The sequence below is a fragment of the Trachypithecus francoisi genome, unplaced genomic scaffold (assembly GCF_009764315.1).
Source record: "Trachypithecus francoisi isolate TF-2019V2 unplaced genomic scaffold, Tfra_2.0 Lachesis_group5, whole genome shotgun sequence".
In the NCBI taxonomy this organism is placed as follows: Eukaryota; Metazoa; Chordata; class Mammalia; order Primates; family Cercopithecidae; genus Trachypithecus; species Trachypithecus francoisi.
Window position 1 is genome coordinate 146,286,873 of NW_022681470.1, and position 18,534 is coordinate 146,305,406.

General features: G+C 62.1%; 1 protein-coding gene, 1 long non-coding RNA gene and 1 other non-coding gene across 6 annotated transcripts in view; 2 read left to right on the forward strand and 1 right to left on the reverse strand.

The window, feature by feature from the left end:
* Positions 1-504: 504 nt before the first annotated feature.
* FZR1 (fizzy and cell division cycle 20 related 1) overlaps positions 505-18,534 on the reverse strand; it is a 29,016-nt gene continuing 10,986 nt past the window's right edge. Inside the window, exons 2-14 of one of the 2 annotated variants that reach the window (XM_033196511.1) lie at positions 13,244-13,346; positions 9,479-9,604; positions 9,290-9,353; positions 9,073-9,200; positions 8,386-8,468; positions 7,712-7,895; positions 5,830-5,895; positions 4,905-5,007; positions 4,626-4,810; positions 4,077-4,310; positions 3,315-3,419; positions 2,170-2,262; positions 505-1,885 (exon numbers count right to left, since the gene is read on the reverse strand). In XM_033196511.1, coding sequence (XP_033052402.1) covers positions 1,844-1,885; positions 2,170-2,262; positions 3,315-3,419; positions 4,077-4,310; positions 4,626-4,810; positions 4,905-5,007; positions 5,830-5,895; positions 7,712-7,895; positions 8,386-8,468; positions 9,073-9,200; positions 9,290-9,353; positions 9,479-9,604; positions 13,244-13,312 — 1,482 coding nt within the window. In that variant the 5' untranslated portion in view covers positions 13,313-13,346 and the 3' untranslated portion in view covers positions 505-1,843. Of the gene's footprint in view, positions 1,886-2,160; positions 2,263-3,314; positions 3,420-4,076; positions 4,311-4,625; positions 4,811-4,904; positions 5,008-5,829; positions 5,896-7,711; positions 7,896-8,385; positions 8,469-9,072; positions 9,201-9,289; positions 9,354-9,478; positions 9,605-13,243; positions 13,347-18,534 lie in introns of both variants that reach the window. The other variant, XM_033196510.1, reaches the window with a different exon arrangement.
* Positions 9,042-17,991, forward strand: LOC117074748. 3 transcript variants are annotated; one of them, XR_004433688.1, is made up of 4 exons: positions 9,042-9,223; positions 11,665-11,737; positions 12,284-12,457; positions 15,201-15,599. It is a non-coding gene; the product is annotated as an uncharacterized LOC117074748 (long non-coding RNA). The 3 variants fall into 3 exon arrangements; XR_004433689.1 differs by lacking the exon at positions 9,042-9,223 and adding an exon at positions 16,069-17,991 and having other exon boundaries at positions 11,219-11,737; positions 15,201-15,446; XR_004433687.1 differs by lacking the exon at positions 9,042-9,223 and having other exon boundaries at positions 11,219-11,737.
* Positions 14,984-15,052, forward strand: LOC117077038. The gene has a single exon (XR_004434630.1). It is a non-coding gene; the product is annotated as a small nucleolar RNA SNORD38 (small nucleolar RNA).

The following is an 18,534-nucleotide window of genomic DNA, read 5'->3' on the forward strand; positions in this document are numbered from 1 at the left end:
CCTGAGAGGTCCCCCGCACCCCAGCATGGGCAGAACCAGCCCCAACACAAATCTCGCACCGTTCCTCTGGCCCTGCGGCGGCTCCCGGTCCCAGGAGGAGCCTTGGAGGCCCACATGGGCTGTGCCCTGAGCCGGCCAAGCCCTGAGGCCCACAGTGACAAGGCGGCTCTTTGGCAACTGCAGGGGCCGCTGTGGGCAAGGCGGGCACAGGCGAAGGCAGGGTTCGTTTTCCTATTTAAAAAACCTGAAACAGTAAGACCTTGACCACGGAAAATCCACATTGCCACGTGCACCGGCTCCCCCTGCGTGGGCGGGCGGAGAGGAGTCTGCATCTGCCCGGACAGAGGTGGGGAGACTCTCCAGCGAATGTGGAAGATTGACCCGCCTGAAATGACGGGGCTTTAAAACCAGGACCCCGTCCCCCAGGAGCAGTGGGTGGGTCCCGGCCCCTCCCCGTCTAGCCTCAAACATTTCCAGGACTGCTCAACAAAAACACAAAACAAATCCAAAGAAAAGTCACAAATACATATGTACACATGCACACCAACCCCACTGGGGACACCAGGCTATTGGGATGTGGGGAGTGGGGGTTCCCAAGCACAGCAGGGTGGCAGGTGGGACCCTCGGACTCCAGCCCGCCCCACCCTCTCCACGTCTCCACCAATGAAATGGGAAGGGGCAGGGGGCAGGCAGTGCTCAGCTCAGGCCCCACTTCCCAGCCTTGCCTCCCTCCCCGCCTGCTGTGCGGCCTGGGAGCATGAGACAGAGGAACAGAGGAGCCCGGGAAGCTTCTGGAAGGACGGAGGGCGCCCACCTCCTGGACCCCTTGGGTCTCCTTGGCTTCCCCACGGCCGCTGGCACTGGTGGACAGGACAGGCGAAGACACGGGCAGCCTAGGGGCGGGGGCCACACCGCCGCTGGCCTCCACAGGACCCAGCCACCCAGCAGGCACGGGGGATGCAAGTCTTGCGCGGGGAAGGGGGTCGCTGGCCCGGTGAGGGCACGTGTTGAAGAATGCACGAAGACGTGGCATCTGTTGTGCTCCTCTCCAGCCAGGGCAGTGAGCAGACCCGTGTTCAGTTCTCCTGGGGTGACGAGTCCAGAGCAGACGTCCTCCTCCGGTGTGAGGGTGGCGCTCAGCCAGGAGGCACAAGCCTGTCTGAAGCCCACGGCCTGCCAGGTGATGGCCGTGACACAGATGCATCCAGAGAGAGGCTACTACTTCGAGCGGTGACAGCAGAGGTGGCTGCAAGGACACCGTGAAGCCCAGGCGGGGACTGTCTCCTGGATCCACAGGCCGGTTCCGCCAGTGGCCCTGAGCCATCTGCCCAGGCCTCCATGTCTTGGTGTGGCCTTGGGTCTGGTCTTGGGTTTGACATGGTGGGCCTGCAGCCGTGAGCGGGCAGCCGGGGGTCTGAGGCCCCCAGCAATCAGCCCTGGTGCCTGGTGGTCTGTTCCGTGCAGACGTGGGCGATTCCAGGAAGAGCAAGTGGCGCCGGTGGGCAGGTGATGAACCGATGGAGGCAGTGAGGGTCCCAGGGGGCGTCCATTGCTCTGAGTACAGACGGTCTGAGCCGGGACCGTCCAATGTGGTTCTTGCCCTTTAGGAAGGGAGACAGAGCTCCTGATGCTGAGGGTCCCCGACCACGTGCCCACCCCAGATACTGGTGGACATGGTTCACAATCAGGCATTTAATGAGACTCCAGGATCCTCCAGGCCCAGCTCCCCGCCCGCCCGGCCGCCTTCCTCGGGGGACAAGCGCTGGGAAGGCAGGGTCCATGCAAGCTGAGGAGCTGGGGTCCTCTGACGATGGCTGGCGTGGCGCAGTCCTGCCCGGCAGGTTTACCGGATCCTGGTGAAGAGGTTGAGCACAGACACAGACTCCTGCAGACACATGGGGATGGGAGACGCGCTGAGCTGCAACCCCAGGGAAGAAGCTGCCTGGAGGGAACCTGAGGCTGTGGGGCTTAGTCCTGAGGGGCTGGGAGGTGCCGGTCCAGCCTCGGCCTGCCACACTGCCCCTGACACATGACCTGGAATTTGAGGTACGGGAAGCTCGGAGGTGGGGGGACCCAGGGGAGGGTACGCCAGAGGACACAGTGGGGACAGGGACGACCTTGGGACAAGCTGGGGCGGGGGCGAGTGGCGCTGATACCGACCCACTTTACCTTTGTCGAACGGGTTTTGCTAAAGACGTTCCAGAACCTCAGGGTCTCGTCTCCAGCACCAGTGACGATGGCCTCCCCATCAGGGGACATTGCCTGTGGACAGAAGGGAAGCAGGCCCATGTCACTGGGCCTCTAGGTGCCTCAGGACAGTGCTGGGGGACTGAAGGAGAGGGAAGCAAGGTGTGGGGTGGCTGGGACCCCCAACCCAGGTTGCATGGGCAGAGCCCAGACTCTGGGACCAGGAGGGAGGGGCAGGCCGGGGCCACCACAGGCAGAAACCAAGGTTGGAGCCTTTTTGTTTTTCTTTTTAATTTTAAGACAGGGTCTGGCTCTGTCACCCAGGCTGGAGTGTGCAGTGGGGCGATCCTGGCTCACTGCAGCCTTGATCTCCTGGGCTCAGGTGATCCTCCCATCTCAGCCTCCTGAGTAGCTGGGACTACAGGTGCACACCACCACACCTGGCTCATTTAAAAAAATGTTTTGTAGAGATGGGGTCTTGCTACATTGCCCAGGCTGGTCTTGAACTCCTGGGCTGAAGCGATCCTCCCACCCTGGCTTCCTGAAGTGGAGGGATTACAGGCGTGAGCCATCGCACCTGGCCAAGGTTGGAGCATTTTTGCAAAAACATAAAGGACACCCCCTTGCAAGGTGGGGCCATCCACTCTGAGTAGATGAGGGACTGTCAGATGTGGGGATGAAAGCACAGAACATGTTTTTCAGGGAAGAAACAAAACCTTGGCCAGTGAGGGCACGTGGGGTCAAGGACGCCTCCTGGCCCCCTTCCAGTGACATGCACACAGTGACTGCGAGGATGGCCACGGGGTCATCTGAGTGGTCAGGTGTGAGGTATTTTTGGCTTTCCTCTTCACCCCTCTTTTTGGGGAAAATAAACAAATGAAGAGGCTGAGGTCCTCCAGGAGGACAGGGCCCAACACCTGCAGGGCTGGGGAGTTCAGTAAAGCCCATTCCAACGCTGGCAATACAACCAGCACCGGATGCCCCGACAGCCAGCCCTGGTGCTGGCTCCCGCGGGGTTTCACATCTGCACAGCATCCTCCCTAAGAACACAGGACAGGTGCTCTGGGGCGGCCACGGCAGTTTGTCCAGAATCCCGGGGCACCTTGAAGTGCCTGGCGTGCACTCACCAGGTACAGCACGCGGTAGGAGTGCCCAGTCAGCTTGGCCACCTGGGTCAGGGAGGGGTACTTCCAGACAAGGATCTGGTTCTGTGAGTAGCCGTGCGTGCTCACCTGGAGGGTGGAGGGGCGTGCGGTCGGTAGGGGAACGAGGCCAGGCGCTGTGCCTGCTGCCTCCTGTGTACCCGCCCGAGCCCACGTGAGAGCTCGGAGCCGCCAGCCAGCCCGGGAGAAGCAGGCGATGCGGGGATGTGGCTCTGCCTCCTGAGTCCGTCTGGGAGGTGTGAAGGCCACAGGTGTACCCCTCCACCCACCGCCAGAGGCTGGAGCCCAACAAGGACCCACACAGGGCCCACAGCCCCTCTGCCCCGCCTGCAAGTCATCCCTGAGACTCTCCTGGTGACGCATGCCCGGAGAGGCTGAAGCAGGCCAGGGTGCTCCACAGAGCCCACTTCGTCCTGGGCCTCCCCTCTCAGCAGAAGCAGCTGTGGGAGCTCCCCGGCTCCTCACAGAGCTGCCAGGTGTGGTTGCGACGAGGGCCCAGAGGCTCCAAGTCTTGCCCCAGGTGAGGCCCTGATGGGGCCCAGGGGCCTTGCTTCCCTCCCCCACCCCCCGCCCCGACAATTCCCTGCCTCCCTGCCCAGCCTCCCTCGTCCATCTCCCTTCATTGCCTCTGACCCATCTCCCCACAGGCCGCTCTCAGATGGCAGGCGAGGGGCCGGCAGGACACACATCCTGGGCCTGGTGGGAGGCCGGGTCACCCGTGCTCACCAGCTCGTTGGCATGCTTGGACCAGGCCAGATTGCACACTTGGGAGCCCGTGTCGATACACTGCAGCGGCTGTCCTGTCAGCGTGTTCCAGAAGCGGATGCAGCGGTCGGCTGTGCCGCCCCCCGAGGCCAGCAGCCCATGCTGATGTGGGGACCAGGCGATGGCCTTCACGGCCGCCAGGTGCTCCGTGTACTGCTGCACGGGGCTCAGGCTCGAGTGATTCCAGACCAGCAGCTGGGGGACAGGGGCTGTGAGGCCAGGGCTGTCCCAGCCCTGGGGTCCCATAGGCCGGTCCTCACAGGGGTGATAACCTGCCCTGGTACCCCACCCCCACCCCTCCTGCTGCTCCCTCAAGGACCCCTGGGGGCACACCCTCGTCACCCTGTGCCACAGGGCAGGACTGGCTAAGCAGGAAGGACAAGCCCAGGGCCCTGCTGATGGCTGTGGCGTGGGCCCCGCGCCCGCCCCCAGCCCAGGCTTCGCCGTTCCTGCCAGCCTGAGGGGAGCGGCTCCTGGGGAAGGGGAAGTCCAGGCTCAGAGCAGGGGTACCTTGTTGTCGTTGCCCCCTGAGGCAAGGAGCTGGTGGTCTGTGGACCACTTGAGCCCGCACACCTCCTGCCGGTGGCCCTGCAGCCGCCGCTCTGACTGCAGGGGCGGGGTGCGGATGTCCCTCTGCAGGATCATGCGGTCGCGGCTCCCGGACGACAGCTGCTCAGCGTTCCAGGCCAGCGCCCCTGGAGGCCAGGCGGAAGTAGGGGTGAGCCTCTCCTGGCCTCGGGGAGCTGGGGCCTCGGGGAGCTCACCAGCCATGGGACCCGGGCACCTCACCGACGCGTGCCGTGTGGCCCTCCAACATGGACAGCTTCTTCCCTGCGGCCGCGTCCCAGATTTGCACAAAGCCCTTGTGTGTGCCCACCGCCACCAGGTTCCCCTAGGAGCGAAGGCACGGGCAGAGCACCAGCGTCAGGTCTGGCCCGGGGACGGTGCCCGGCTTGGACTTGGTCACGCCAGGCTCTCTCCTCACCGGGGTCTGGGATGGTTTCCCTAAACACTCCTGAATGCGCGTCTCTTCAGAAGCAGCTTAAACCCCCTCAGCACATGCTGGGGTGGCGGGCACGCCGCACGCACGCGACGCCTGGGTTTGTCAGAGTCCAGCCAAGACTCAGGGTATGTGGACCTTCCCACAGGGACGTTTCACACAGAGGGAAGGAGAAACTGCAGACACCGAGCTCCAGTTTCCACACATGCCCAGGAGCTGGGCAGCACGTGTGGCTGTCTGCAACTGACTTTGAGGCGCATGAAAATCCAAGTGGATGGAGGGAGGGTGAATGTACAGCTGGACACAGCGAGCAGTTACGAGCACTAGGGGCAGCCCTGGGCAGCTCTGGGCAGGGGGCACAGACCCTCCCCATGACATACTTCAAAGCTGCTGCTGGGATGTTTTCATCAACCCTGAGTGGAAACTGGAGCTCCAGGGGAGTGAGTCCCAGGTGGGCAGGTCCCATGGAAGGAGCCGGGGTGTTGTTTCCCCACTGGTCCTGCCATCCTTTCTGGGGGACTGGCGGTGCCTGCTCATCCCTGTTACTCCCTCCACCAGGACCACACCAAGGCCGGGGACAGTGGGGGACACAGACCTATGCTTGCACACAGGCGACCTCAGGCCACACATAGCCCCTGTGGGTTTCCAAGGCTCCCAACATGGTCAAGGGCCCTATCAGATCTCCCAGGTGGGGGCCAAGCCCTCTGCACTCACCCGCTCAGACCAGCCCACGGAAGTCACCGAGTCCCCTTCCACCGAGAGGTCACAGAGCCGCGTCACCTGGAGGCAGAGGTCAGTGTGAGCTTTGTCGCTGGTCTCAAAGTCCCAGTCTATCCATGCGTACATTCACCCCTCCACTGTCTCACCCACCTACTCTCATGTCCACTCTCCCACCCACTCTCCCGTCCACTCTCCCATCCACTCTCCCACCCGCTCACCCACCCGCTCTCCCACCCACTCTCCCGTCCACTCTCCCACCCGCTCACCGACCCGCTCTCCCACCCACTCTCCCGTCCGCTCTCCCGTCCACTCTCATCCACTCACCCATCCACTGCCTCAACCACTCCCACCCACTCTCCCGTCCACTCTCATCCACTCACCCATCTACTCCCTCAACCACTCCCATCCACTCTCCTGCCCACTCTCCCGTCCACTCACCTGTCCACTCTCCCACCAACTCAACCGTCCACTCTCCCACCCACTCCCCTGTCCACTCACCCGTCCGCTCTCCCGTCCACTCTCATCCACTCACCCATCCATTCCCTCAACCACTCCCACCCACTCACCCGTCCACTCACCCGTCCGCTCACCCACCCACTCACCCGTCCGCTCTCCCACCCACTCACCCACCCGCTCTCCCACCCACTCTCCCGTCCACTCTCCCATCCACTCTCCCGTCCACTCTCCCATCCACTCCCTCAACCACTCCCATCCACTCTCCCGTCCACTCTCCCGTCCACTCACCCGTCCACTCTCCCGCCCACTCACCCATCCACTCTCCCGCCCACTCTCCCGTCCACTCAACCGTCCACTCACCATCCACTCTTCCGTCTACTCACCCGTCTACTCTCCCACCCACTCTCCCGTCCACTCTCCCGTCCACTCACCTGTCCGCTCTCCCGCCCACTCACCCACCCACTCATCCACCCTCTCTCCCGTCCACTCACCCGTCCACTCTCCCACCCACTCTCTCGTCCACTCACCCATCCACTCTCCCGCCCACTCTCCCGTCCACTCACCCGTCCACTCTCCCACCCACTCAACCGTCCACTCTTCCGTCTACTCACCCGTCTACTCACCCACCCACTCTCCCGTCCACTCTCCCATCCACTCACCTGTCCGCTCTCCCGCCCACTCACCCGTCCGCTCTCCCGCCCACTCACCCACCCACTCATCCACCCTCTCTCCTGTCCACTCACCCGTCCACTCTCCCACCCACTGTCCCGTCCACTCACCCGTCCACTCTCCCGCCCACTCACCCGCCTGCTCACCCATCCACTCTCCCACCCGTCCACTCTCCCGTCCACTCATTCACTCTCTCATCACTCCAGGCCCGTGGGGTCTCTGGGTTGCTCACTACTGGGACCTGGCAGGCTCAAGCAGGATGTGGACAAGACACAGACGCAGGGGACACAGGCCTGCACGGGACGAGCGGGTGATGGGAGGAAGCACCAACCCTTGCTCTCCCAAAACGACTCGCCTGCGTCATCCCCAAAACTCCCCCCCAGCAGTGTCTGCTGCTGCCCTGCACCAGCAACCCAGGCTCCCCTTAGGGACCAGCAGGCCCGGTGCGTCCAGAGGCCACTCCAGGACAGTGACCACTCAGTGGTTATGGTGGCCCCTGGGCTCAGCCAGGCTGCGACACCTGTCGCTTCTCCTCTATGGAGCTGAACAGAGACTGTGGTTCCAGTGGGCACCCCATGCTGCTGCAGATGCCGCTGCTGGCAGGGAGGGCCATGGCTGGGAGGGCTGGGGCTGGGAGGGCCATGGCAGGCGCCTGGCTCACACGGCTGCTCCCCGGGCCCCGGTGGGTACACTGAGGTCTCCTGGGAGCTGGGGAGACCCCGTGCACAGGCACAGCCCACGCGGCACCCACCTGGCTGGTGCAGGCGCTCCACAGGTACACGCAGGTGCCCAGCCCCACGCTGAGCACGTTGAGGGACGACCAGTCCACCAGGTTGAGGTAGAAGTCGTCCTGCAGCTCGGGCGCGTCCAGCACCTTGAAGGGGATCTTGGAGATCTTGCGGGTGGGTTTCCGTGGGGACCGGAGCAGCTTCTGGCTGCAGAGGCGGCCACGTGGCGTCCGTCAGCCACCGCACTCGGGTGACTTCTTGCAAACGCACGGGAAGTATCTCCTTCCCTGCCAGTCCCCGGAGCCCAGCCCGGCCCCTCCGACCACCACCACCACCACCACCACGTGATCCTAACCCGGGGACGGCCCCACAGCCCTTCACCCTCAGGTGTCTGGCTGCCCTGGGCCCCCTTCCACAGCTGTGCTGGCTCTGCTGCCCACACCTCCTCCAGGCAGCCCTTCCTGACTATACTGCCCCGTCTGAGGACAACACTGCCAGGCCATGGTGTGCCCTTGGTGAGGAGGTCTCTGGGCCGCTCCAGGCCTGGTGTACACTTCTATTACTGACTATGGCCTCATAGGGAGCTGGGCCCCCTCCACTCTAAGGACTCTGGGGGAGGACACATCACAGCTCCAGGCCACTATGTCCTGGGAAGCCCCCTTCAGCCTCGCCCACCAGGACCCACAGGGACACCCACCTCTTGTTGCTGACAGGAGACAAGGAGTAGGGAGACACGTCATTGCCATCATCGGGACTGGAGCGCTTGGTGCTGAGGGAATACTGCAGAGTGGGGGACACGCCAGCTGAGCGGACGCCCAGGCCGTAGGACCCTCAGAGCTGGACCCCAGCAGCCCACACTCCTGGTACAGCTCGTAGCCCTAAGGTAGGCGCTAAGACCCTGTGCAGAGCAGCTGTGAACAGGAAGGCGCCTTCCCGGCAGGGACTGTGGGCCCCCACCCCTTCCGCCCTCTCTCGAGGCAACCAAGCCAGGCTCTGTGTGATTCTGCCTTCGGGCTCCCGGATCAGGTGGACAGAGTGCGGCCCTGCAGGAGCACCCAGTGCTGCCTCCTGCGGGCAGGACCCCACCGTCTCGGGTATTCGGGACCCCAGGTAGCATCGGTGTGGGGACAAAAAGCCCAAGAGGCTGAGCTTGGATTCCTCCTGCACCCACACTTCCCAGCTTACCTGCTGGGCCTCCAGCCTCAGATCCCAGAGGACCAGGGCCGCTGGCCTGGCTAAGGAGCAGGGTCAGGGTCCGAGGGTGGGAAGCTGGGCCGTGGCCGGGCCCAAGAAAGGCTCGGGGAGGCAGAGCTGGTGCCCAGGAGGTGGGGGCTGGGGAGGCTGCCACTGGGAACCAGTTCCTGGGGGGGTGCCACAGGCTCACCGTGAACAGACCCTTCTTCTCAGGTGTGGAGGGCTGTAGCCTGCGATCCTCGGTCTGTGGGTCCTGCACCTTCTCGATGCCAGCACCCAGCAGCTCATTCTTGAGCAGGGCGGAGTAGGCCAGGCCATCTGCGGGCACCAAGCACAGTGAGGTGAGGTGGGGCAGGGCAGGGCAGGGCAGGGTGGGGCCTACAGGGCGGATGGGATGGGACCCTCACCTTTGCCGTTGTCTGAGGTGGCGTCCTTGGCTTTCCGGTTCTGACTGGGAGACTTCTCATTCTCCTGCAGGGAGGAGAGCAGAGAGGGAGGGGTGAGGTGCCTGCTTGTTCCTGGCCCTAGAGCAAGGAGGCTAGGAGGGGCCCTGGGCCTCCCGGGGGGTCCCATCTCCTGCCCGGCCGGCCCCTCACGTTGATCCTGTGGAAGTTCACGCTCCAGTTCGCTCCGGCTCTAGAGGGGATGAAGCGGTCTCCGTGCTTGCTGGGCGAGGACACGGGGGAGCTGGCAGGCGTCAGGGTCCGCCGCATCTCCGTGACCTGAAGGGCATCAGTGGAGGGCCTGTTCTCAGCACTGAGAGCCCCCGCTGAGAGCGCCCCCAAGCTAGCCTCTCTCAGCCTCTGGCCACTGAGCAAAGAGGGCTCTGATCTTGAAAACCCAAGTGGAGCCACACAGTCACTCTTGGTCAGGGATTTATGTGCCAGAAGCCTCCGAGAGGTGCCAGGCCCACAGGCAGGCTCGGCCTCCCAACGCTGCCAGGCAGGAGGGTGGAGAGGGCAGGACCATGGGACGGGATGGAACGGCAGGAATGGGGGCCATGGCAGAGGGGACAGAGCCAGGGAGCACAAGACCCGACTGCCCTCCCAGCGCTGCGCAGATGCCACGCATTCACTGTTTCTAAAAGATGCTGGCCTTGATGGCACAAGACATAGAACAGCTGTGCCCAGAACCACCTGGGAGTGTGGTCCCCTCATCCCCATTTCCTGCTACCCACAACACCCGTCTAACCCTCCAACCCCATCTGACTGCCCCCGCGCCACCCACAACACCCGTCTAACCCTCCAACCCCATCTGACTGCTCCCCCGCGCCACCCACAACACCCGTCTAACCCTCCAACCCCATCTGACTGCTCCCCCGCGCCACCCACAACACCCGTCTAACCTCCAACCCCATCTGACTGCTCCCCCGCGCCACCCACACACCCGTCTAACCCTCCAACCCCATCTGACTGCCCCCGCCCACCCACAACACCCGTCTAACCCTCCAACCCCATCTGACTGCCCTGTGCCACCCACAACACTTTCTAACCCTCCAACCCCATCTGACTGCCCCCGTGCCACCCACAACACCCGTCTAACCCTCCAACCCCATCTGACTGCCCCCGCGCCACCCACAACACCCGTCTAACCCTCCAACCCCATCTGACTGCCCCCGTGCCACCCACAACACCCGTCTAACCCTCCAACCCCATCTGACTGCCCCGTGCCACCCACAACACCCTTCTTACCCTCCAACCCCATCTGACTGCCCCCGCGCCACCCACAAACCCGTCTAACCCTCCAACCCCATCTGACTGCCCCCGCGCCACCCACAACACCCGTCTAACCCTCCAACCCCATCTGACTGCCCCGTGCCACCCACAACACCCTTCTTACCCTCCAACCCCATCTGACTGCCCCCGCGCCACCCACAACACCCGTCTAACCCTCCAAACCCATCTGACTGCCCCGTGCCACCCACAACACCCTTCTAACCCTCCAACCCCATCTGACTGCCCCCGCGCCACCCACAACACCCGTCTAACCTCCAACCCCTCTGACTGCCCCGTGCCACCCACAACACCCGTCTAACCCTCCAACCCCATCTGACTGCCCCGTGCCACCCACAACACCCGTCTAACCCTCCAACCCCATCTGACTGCCCCGTGCCACCCACAACACCCGTCTAACCCTCCAACCCCATCTGACTGCCCCCGCGCCACCCACAACACCCGTCTAACCCTCCAACCCCATCTGACTGCCCCGTGCCACCCACAACACCCTTCTAACCCTCCAACCCCATCTGACTGCCCCGTGCCACCCACAACACCCGTCTAACCCTCCAACCCCATCTGACTGCCCCGTGCCACCCACAACACCCGTCTAACCCTCCAACCCCATCTGACTGCCCCGTGCCACCCACAACACCCGTCTAACCCTCCAACCCCATCTGACTGCCCCGTGCCGTCCTTTTTCTACGAGGGGTCTGTTATGAGCTGACCAGTGTCCCAAAGAGGATAGTGTGAAATCCTGAGCCCTGCTACCTGGGAATGGGACTCCGTGTGGACACGAGTTTCTTGCAGAGGTGATTATACTCAAGAGGAAATCATTAGGATGGGCCTGATTTGAGGACAAGCGTCCTCAGAGAAAGAGGGACACACGGACACAAAGACACAGGGAGACGCTTCCGGGACGGACGCAGAGGCCAGAGCGAGGTGGACACAGCCACGGATAGCAGGAGCCCCCAGAAGCTGGGAGAGGCGGGAAGGGTCCTCCCCTGGAGCCTTGAGTGGAAAGTGTGACCCTGCCCACACCATGACCCCCGACTCCCGCTGCCCAGGACTGGGAGAGGTTCTGCGAGTGCTGCGTAGGCCCTGTCTGCGGCCTCTCTGGTGGAGCCCCAGGAAACACAGGTTTGTGTAGGATAATGTCCCGTCTGCTGTCACATCTCCCTGCCCCCAGCCTGTGACGCTGTCATGGCCCCGACACTTTGGAGGGTTCCAGGGCTGTCTCTCCACAGCCTGGCACTCCGTCTGGGTCTGAAGGTGGTTCTGTGTCATAAAGTCCAGGCTGTGCTGGGTGACGGCAGGGCGGGCCGGGTGCGTGGGGAGCTCTCTCACACTGCAAATGCCCGCTCCTCACCCATCTCCCGTTCACACCCTGGCCTGGCTGCATCCGTGAGACTCGCAGTGCACTGGGGTGGAGAGTGCTGGGTCCTCGCACTGCACCCCACCCTCCACGCACTGCTGGGCCCGCAGGCACACAGGGTGCTCAGGCTCCCGCTGTCCTCCCAGCAGCCCCGAGCGCGCTCCAGAGGTCGAGGGCCAGCACTAGGGCTGCTCGGCGCTGTGGTGCCCAGACCCTCTCTGTGCACAGATACCCCTGTATTCACGCCCCTCTCTCTGAAATCTCTGAGGTTGCAAAGACCCCTCTAATTCTACGCCACTTTTTTTCTGCAGTGGCCCTGTCCCTTCACCAACAGGGACCCTGCCACACCACGCAGGATCCCGGATCCGCCTCCCTGACTCTGCCCTGCGGGGATCTCGCTGCACAGGGGCGAAGGCGGCTGTGGTAGGCTCCCGCAGGTCCTGGGACCCGGGCTTTGGGGTCTGAAGCTGAACTAAACCTTGAAGGTGAGCCTGCCCCAGGCCCACCCAATGCCTGGGCACAGAGGGTGCCGGTGCTGAGGGAGCCGCAATGGGGCAGCCCCTCCCCAGAGGCCCATGCCCCCCAGACCCGTCTGTGCAGGTCAGCCCATGGGGGAGGGACTCGGGACGACGGCAACTTAGTCTTTGAGAATGATGGCTCAGGCGTCTGTCACGGGGAGGGGCTGGTGGCTGTCCAGGCTAAGCCTCATGCTATTCTGACCCAGGCTTCGTGTTGTACTGACGGCAACGGGAGTCTGGCCCCTCAGCCCCCGGCAGGAGTTGCGTGGGGAGGCAGGTGAGGGATGTGGCTGTCATACAGCAGGCGCCAGCCCCGAGTGCCAGCCCTGAGACCCTGTGTGGCCAGTGGAGTGCCTGGAGCGCAGGGCAAGGGAAACATAGCTGGGCTGGGGAGGAGGGATGGAGCACAAGGAAGGACAAAGCCAGGTCCCCCAAATCCCACAGGGTTCCAGATGCACCTGGGGCTAGGAGACAGGAACAGGTAAACCTAAAGGCTCTGCAGGCCACCCCAGCTCCACCACTCCGGGCCTTTAGCCTCCTCGTCCATCTAAGCCCTGCTGGGCTCTGACTACAGCCCTGGGGGTGGCAGCAACCCCGACAGCACCGGAGGCGGAGGCCCCATGTGACCTGAGGGACTGGGACCTGAGTGGTTCATGGGGCTCTAGTGACAGTGGGAGCACCTGAGGCTGCCGGCCAGGGCAGAGGCAGCTGGGGGAGGGGGAGCCACAGTGGCGGGCGGGGAAGGGCACTCACGCGTGGCATCGTGTTCTCATTCTGGATGACGATCTGGCGGAGCAGGCGCCGCTCATAGTCCTGGTCCATGGTGAGGCAGGGCTCGGCCTGCGGCAAGGTTAGCCTGTGGTGGGAAGGGCAGGAGAAGTCAGTGGGCAGGGCCAGTCGCCCGGGGACCTCGGGCTCACCTGCACCTCCAGGCCCTGGGAGCCAGAGTGACTGTGGGCTCCTCCTGGCTCCTCTGTGGGGACCTCCTGCCAGCCCCAGCCTCATTCTGGGTGAGGCTCCCCTAACCCTGGTCTTGGTTGCTGCCGACAGACCCTCCCAGCCAGTACATCCCACACCCTGTCCTCCTGCCCGGGAAAGGGGCTTTCTGCCCTGGAGGCCCCGGTAGGGAGGCGGGGCCCGGGAAGAATCCTGGAGGTCCCAGCAAGGACTCTTCCCTGAGCGTGGGCAGCCTCCATGTCTCGAGGCGCCACGGGGACCCACGTGCGTGTACGTGTGCAAGGGGGTTCGACAAGCCACACCAGCCCTAAGGCAGTGTGCAAGAGCTGGCCATGCACAGACCCCGGGCCAGCCATGTGGGTCCAGGCCCAGGTAGACCAGGCCACGGCTCCGGGGACATCTGCCTCCTGTGGACAAGCCACATCCGCATTCAGCTACAACCAAGGTAACATCCAGGGGCCCATGCAGAGCCCACACAGGACCAGGCTCAGCCAAACCAGGAAGGCCCCTCTAAGAGGGCGGCGTTTATGTTGAGGTGTGAAAAAAAGTGGCAGTGAGGAGACTAGCAAAGGACGTTCCAGAGAGAGATGCACAGCCCGAGGAAGGAAGGGGGTTTGCACAAGAACAAAGTGAAGGTCCGTGTAGGCAATGGAGATAGAAGGTAGCCTAGAAACAACGCTCTTTCCACCAGGGCCAGCAAACCACAGCCCGAGGCCATATGCAGGCTGCTGGTCTGTAAATACAGTGGTTCTTTTTGTAGACAGGGTCTCCATCTGTTGCCCAGGCGGCACAATCACGGATCACTGCAGCCTCAACCTCCTGGGCTCAAGTGTGGTGGCACGAACCTGTGGTCCCAGCTACTTGGGAGGCTGAGGTGGGAGGATCGCCTGAGGCTGGGAATTTCAGACTGCAGTAAGCTATGATCACGCCACCGCACTCCAGCCTGGGTGACAGAGCAAGACTCTGTCTCAAAAAAAAAAAGAAAAAAAAAGTGAAAAAATTTACCTAAAGTGTACCATCTTGACCACGTTTAAGTGTGCAGTTCTGGCCAGGTGCGGTGGCTCACGTCTGTAATCCCAACAGTTCGGGAGGCCGAGGCGGGTGGATCACGAGGTCAGGAATTTGAGACCAGCCTGGCCAACGTTGTGAAACCCCGTCTCTACTAAAAATACAAAAATTAGCCGGGTGTGATGGCGCATGCCTTTAATCCCAGCTACTCGGGAGGCTGAGGCAGGAGGATCACTTGAACCCGGGAGGAGGAGCTTGCAGTGAGCCGAGACTGTGCCGCTGCACTCCTGCCTGCGTGACAGAGCAGGCCTCCATCTCAAAAAAGCAAAAACAAAACAAAAAAAGGACAGTTTGATGGCGTTAATCACATACCCGTGGTTGTGCAGCCACCACCACCGTCATCCCTAGAACTTTCTCATCTTCCCAAACTGAAACTCTGTCCCCCTGGAACACTCACCCCGTCCCTCTCCCCAGTCCCTGGTGACTTCTTTGGCAAGTAAGTTCCTCAACCATTAAACACAGAGGCTCTGTCAGTGACGAAAGCTGTGTCCCACTCTGCTACTGACATTAAGTGATGATAAAGTTATGTCTAAGGAATAGAAACCCACAGTTACCATAGGACCCAGCACTTCCTAGATACATACCCAGGAGAACGGGGAAGGCACAGGAACTGGTACACAGACACTCACAGACGCACAATTCGTAACAGCCAAAATACGGCAAAATCCTACATACGCATCAACAGGTGAGGGACGAACCAGCGCGGCCCTCCACACGCCGGAACACAACCCAGCCATGAAAGGAGCAAGACTCTGACCCAGGCCACAGCGTGGACACGCCCTGGGGATGTTGCACCCTGTGAGAGACACCAGACACACAAGACCTGGGAGGGCCCTGGAGGAGGCCGACTCACAGAGACCAGGAGGGCGGAGGCGACACCTGCCTTTTTAGGAAACAGACACCAGAGGCAGGCACTGGCTTGCGTCACCAGGTATGGACAGACCCATGCGGGTTTGGTGCTGCTCCTGTCATCCTGAGCACCACTCTGTCCTGAAATACTGAGGCGGTGGGCCTGATTGCCACCTCCACAGCCCCAGGAGGCCTCTGACGAGCTCCCGGCCTGGGGCTGGAGATAGGATCAACCGCAGGGCTGTTTCTTCTGCAAGAGCCCGCAGGCAGCGCTGCCTGGGCCTGCAGTCACGGGACACATGGGGTCCCTGGCTCGGTCACATGGGGCCAGGCAGGCTCTGAGGGACAGGAGCGTGCAGCCCACAGCCCTGTGTTAGTGGGTTTTCATGGCTTATCTCATGTCCCCTCTGCAAGGCCTCATGGACGGGGTGCCAGCGCCCGCCGCCTGTGCAGATGAGGACAGGAAGGCAGAGTGCAGAGCAGCAATGCCCATGGCTACATAGAAGGCTCAGGGCTCCCTACGTGGCTCAGCCCAACGCACCGGGTGGTCCACGCGGCCACAGAGCAGTGGCCAGTAGCTCTCCCACCTTCCAGCCTGCCCCCCCCGACCGGGGCCAGATCACGTCACCAGCCTCCTCCCCACCCCCTTCTCCCTCACCCAGACTGGCCTCTCCCAACCCACATTCCCCACCGGTTCTCCACAGGGCACAGCCGCCTCCCGCAGCCCCAAAGGCCCACGTGTCCCCACCACACCCAATCACTCCTGGGCCAGCACTGGCCATTCCAGGACGAGGAGAGGCCTAAGCATCTGTCCCCAGTGAAGACAGCCTCTGGGGGACAATTTCCCGAGCGTGGAGCCAGAGGGACTACAGAGACCTGAGCCCCAGGAGAGCGGTGGGTGTGGGACCCAGGAACTGACTCACATATGAACAGGGAATCTGTGCAGATCCTGAGCCCCCGTGGGTGTGGCCCCCCGGGACCAATTCGCAGATGAAGGGGGATCTACACAGATCCTCCAGCACTTACAGAAAGGAAGCGGCGGAGCAGAGGCCACTTTCAAAGGCAGTGCTGTGGCATGAAAACCGCACGCTGGGGCAGGGGCTCCTGGGGGTCTCCGTCGGAAGCGCAGGGCGACGCACAGGCCGTGCAGAGGTGGTGCGTGCAGCCACAGAGGACTTCAGCCGCGGCCGGGGGAGGACAGCTGGAAACATCTGCTTCACAGGCAGCAGCGCCCAGACAGCAGCCTGTACCCCTTGGCACACCAAAAACCAGGCAGGACCTGAACACTGAGCTTCAGTGCGGGGGTGAGAGAGCCGCTGCTCAGACTCCAGGAATCCCAGAGCCAAGAGGCGAGGAACTTGTTCAAGTCTAGCAAATCCGAGGCCAGAGGGAGGCCAGCCCTCCGCCCTCCTCGGGGTAGATCAGCCACCACCATCGGCTCCATGCAGGTCGCCCAGCACTGACGGCTTCACAGGCCCCATGCAGCCAGCAGGCAACTCACTGGCTGCCGCAGGGCAGAGATGATCCGGACTGCCCAGGGGCGTAGGGTCCTGACCCCAGGACCTGTGCTTAGGCCACCTTGCAGAGCAGCAGGGACTCTGCAGGTGCCACGGAACGTTTCAGAGGGTGGCAGGTGTGGACGGGGCTTCCCGAGACACTTACGCTCCCCACGGTCCTGGAGGCCCTCTCTCTGCCCAGCCCCGTGAAGGGTGCCCTGCCTTCTCTCTTTCCTCTCTGTGCCCCCACGGCCCCTGACTTCTGACAGCCCCATACTGTGTTGGATGTGGTGGGGAGGGTCATTCAGTGACCAACACACACGAACGGAGCCCTCCCAACAAGAGGGCCACAGACCCACCCAACCACTGGAGTGAGCTCCCTACGGGAGGGGCGGTGGGAGAAAATCCAGCTGGTGGAGCAGTGTTCTCGGCAGCGGCTGTGCTGCCAGGAAACCCAGGAAACGCTTTTTTAATGGAGACAGGGTCTCCTGCTCTGTGCCCAGGCTGGAGCGCAGTAGTCTGATCATAGCTCACTGCAGCCTCCACCTCCTGGGCTCCAGCTACCCTCCCCCCTCAGCCTCCTGAGTAGCTAGGACCAGAGACATGCACCACCACGCCTGCTAAAGAAAGCACATTTGTAAAAGTGGCCCCCAACAACCAGCTGCCAAAGGAAAAGGAAGATGGACAACAGCACCAGCAGACTCCAAACCCCAGCACAGGACAGTCTCCCCAAGACCTGGCATCTCGCAGAGGGGCCCATGGGCACGGGAGCGCGGGTACAAGTGGAACAGCTCCAGAACTGCATTCCATGCCAGCACCGCCCCTGCTCCAGATCTGACTTCGGGGGTGAGGCCCAGCCCTTCCCTTGTCCTGGTGGGAACCGCTCCGGCTTCTGTACCTTCAGCACCCTTGGCCAGGCCTTCTCCAAGAATGGAAAAACTTCACAATGCAAATCTTGTTCATGAGAGAACTTAGCTGCCAGGCGCGGCAGGAGGATACCAGGAGTTCGAGATCAGCCAACATGGCAAGACCCCGTTTCTACACAAAGTACAGACAGAGGCACTGCTGGGGGCTGAGGCAGGCGGATCACCTGAGCTCAGGAGTTCGAGACCAGCCTGGCCAACATGGTGAAACCTCATCTCTACTAAAAAATAAAAATTAGCTGGGCATGGTGGCACATGCTTGTAGTCCCAGCTACTCGGGAGGCTGAGGCAGGTGAATCGCTTGAACCTGGAAGGCTGAGGTTGCAGTGAGCAGAGATCGCGCCACTGCACTCCAGCCTGGGCAACAGAGTGAGACTGTGTCTCAAAAAAAAAAAAAAAAAATACAAACAGCTAGCTGGGTGTGGTGGCACACATCTGTAGTCCCAGGACTCAGGAGGCTGATGTGGAGGCTACAGTGAGCCGAGATTGTGCCACTGCACTCCAGCCTGGGCAACAGTGTCTCAGGAAAAAAAAAAAAAAAAGAACTTAAAGAGTTTAGTTACAAATCACAGCATTTCAGATGACCCTTTTTTGTTTATCTTGTTTCACAGAGACCTTAGCGATGCAATTCATTTCCAGAGACCTAAGTGTGAGTCCTTCAGGTAAACACTGCACAAACAGAAGCGCCTTGGAATTTTTATCTTTTTAAAATTTTTATTCATTTATTTTTTTGAGACAGTGTCTCACTCTT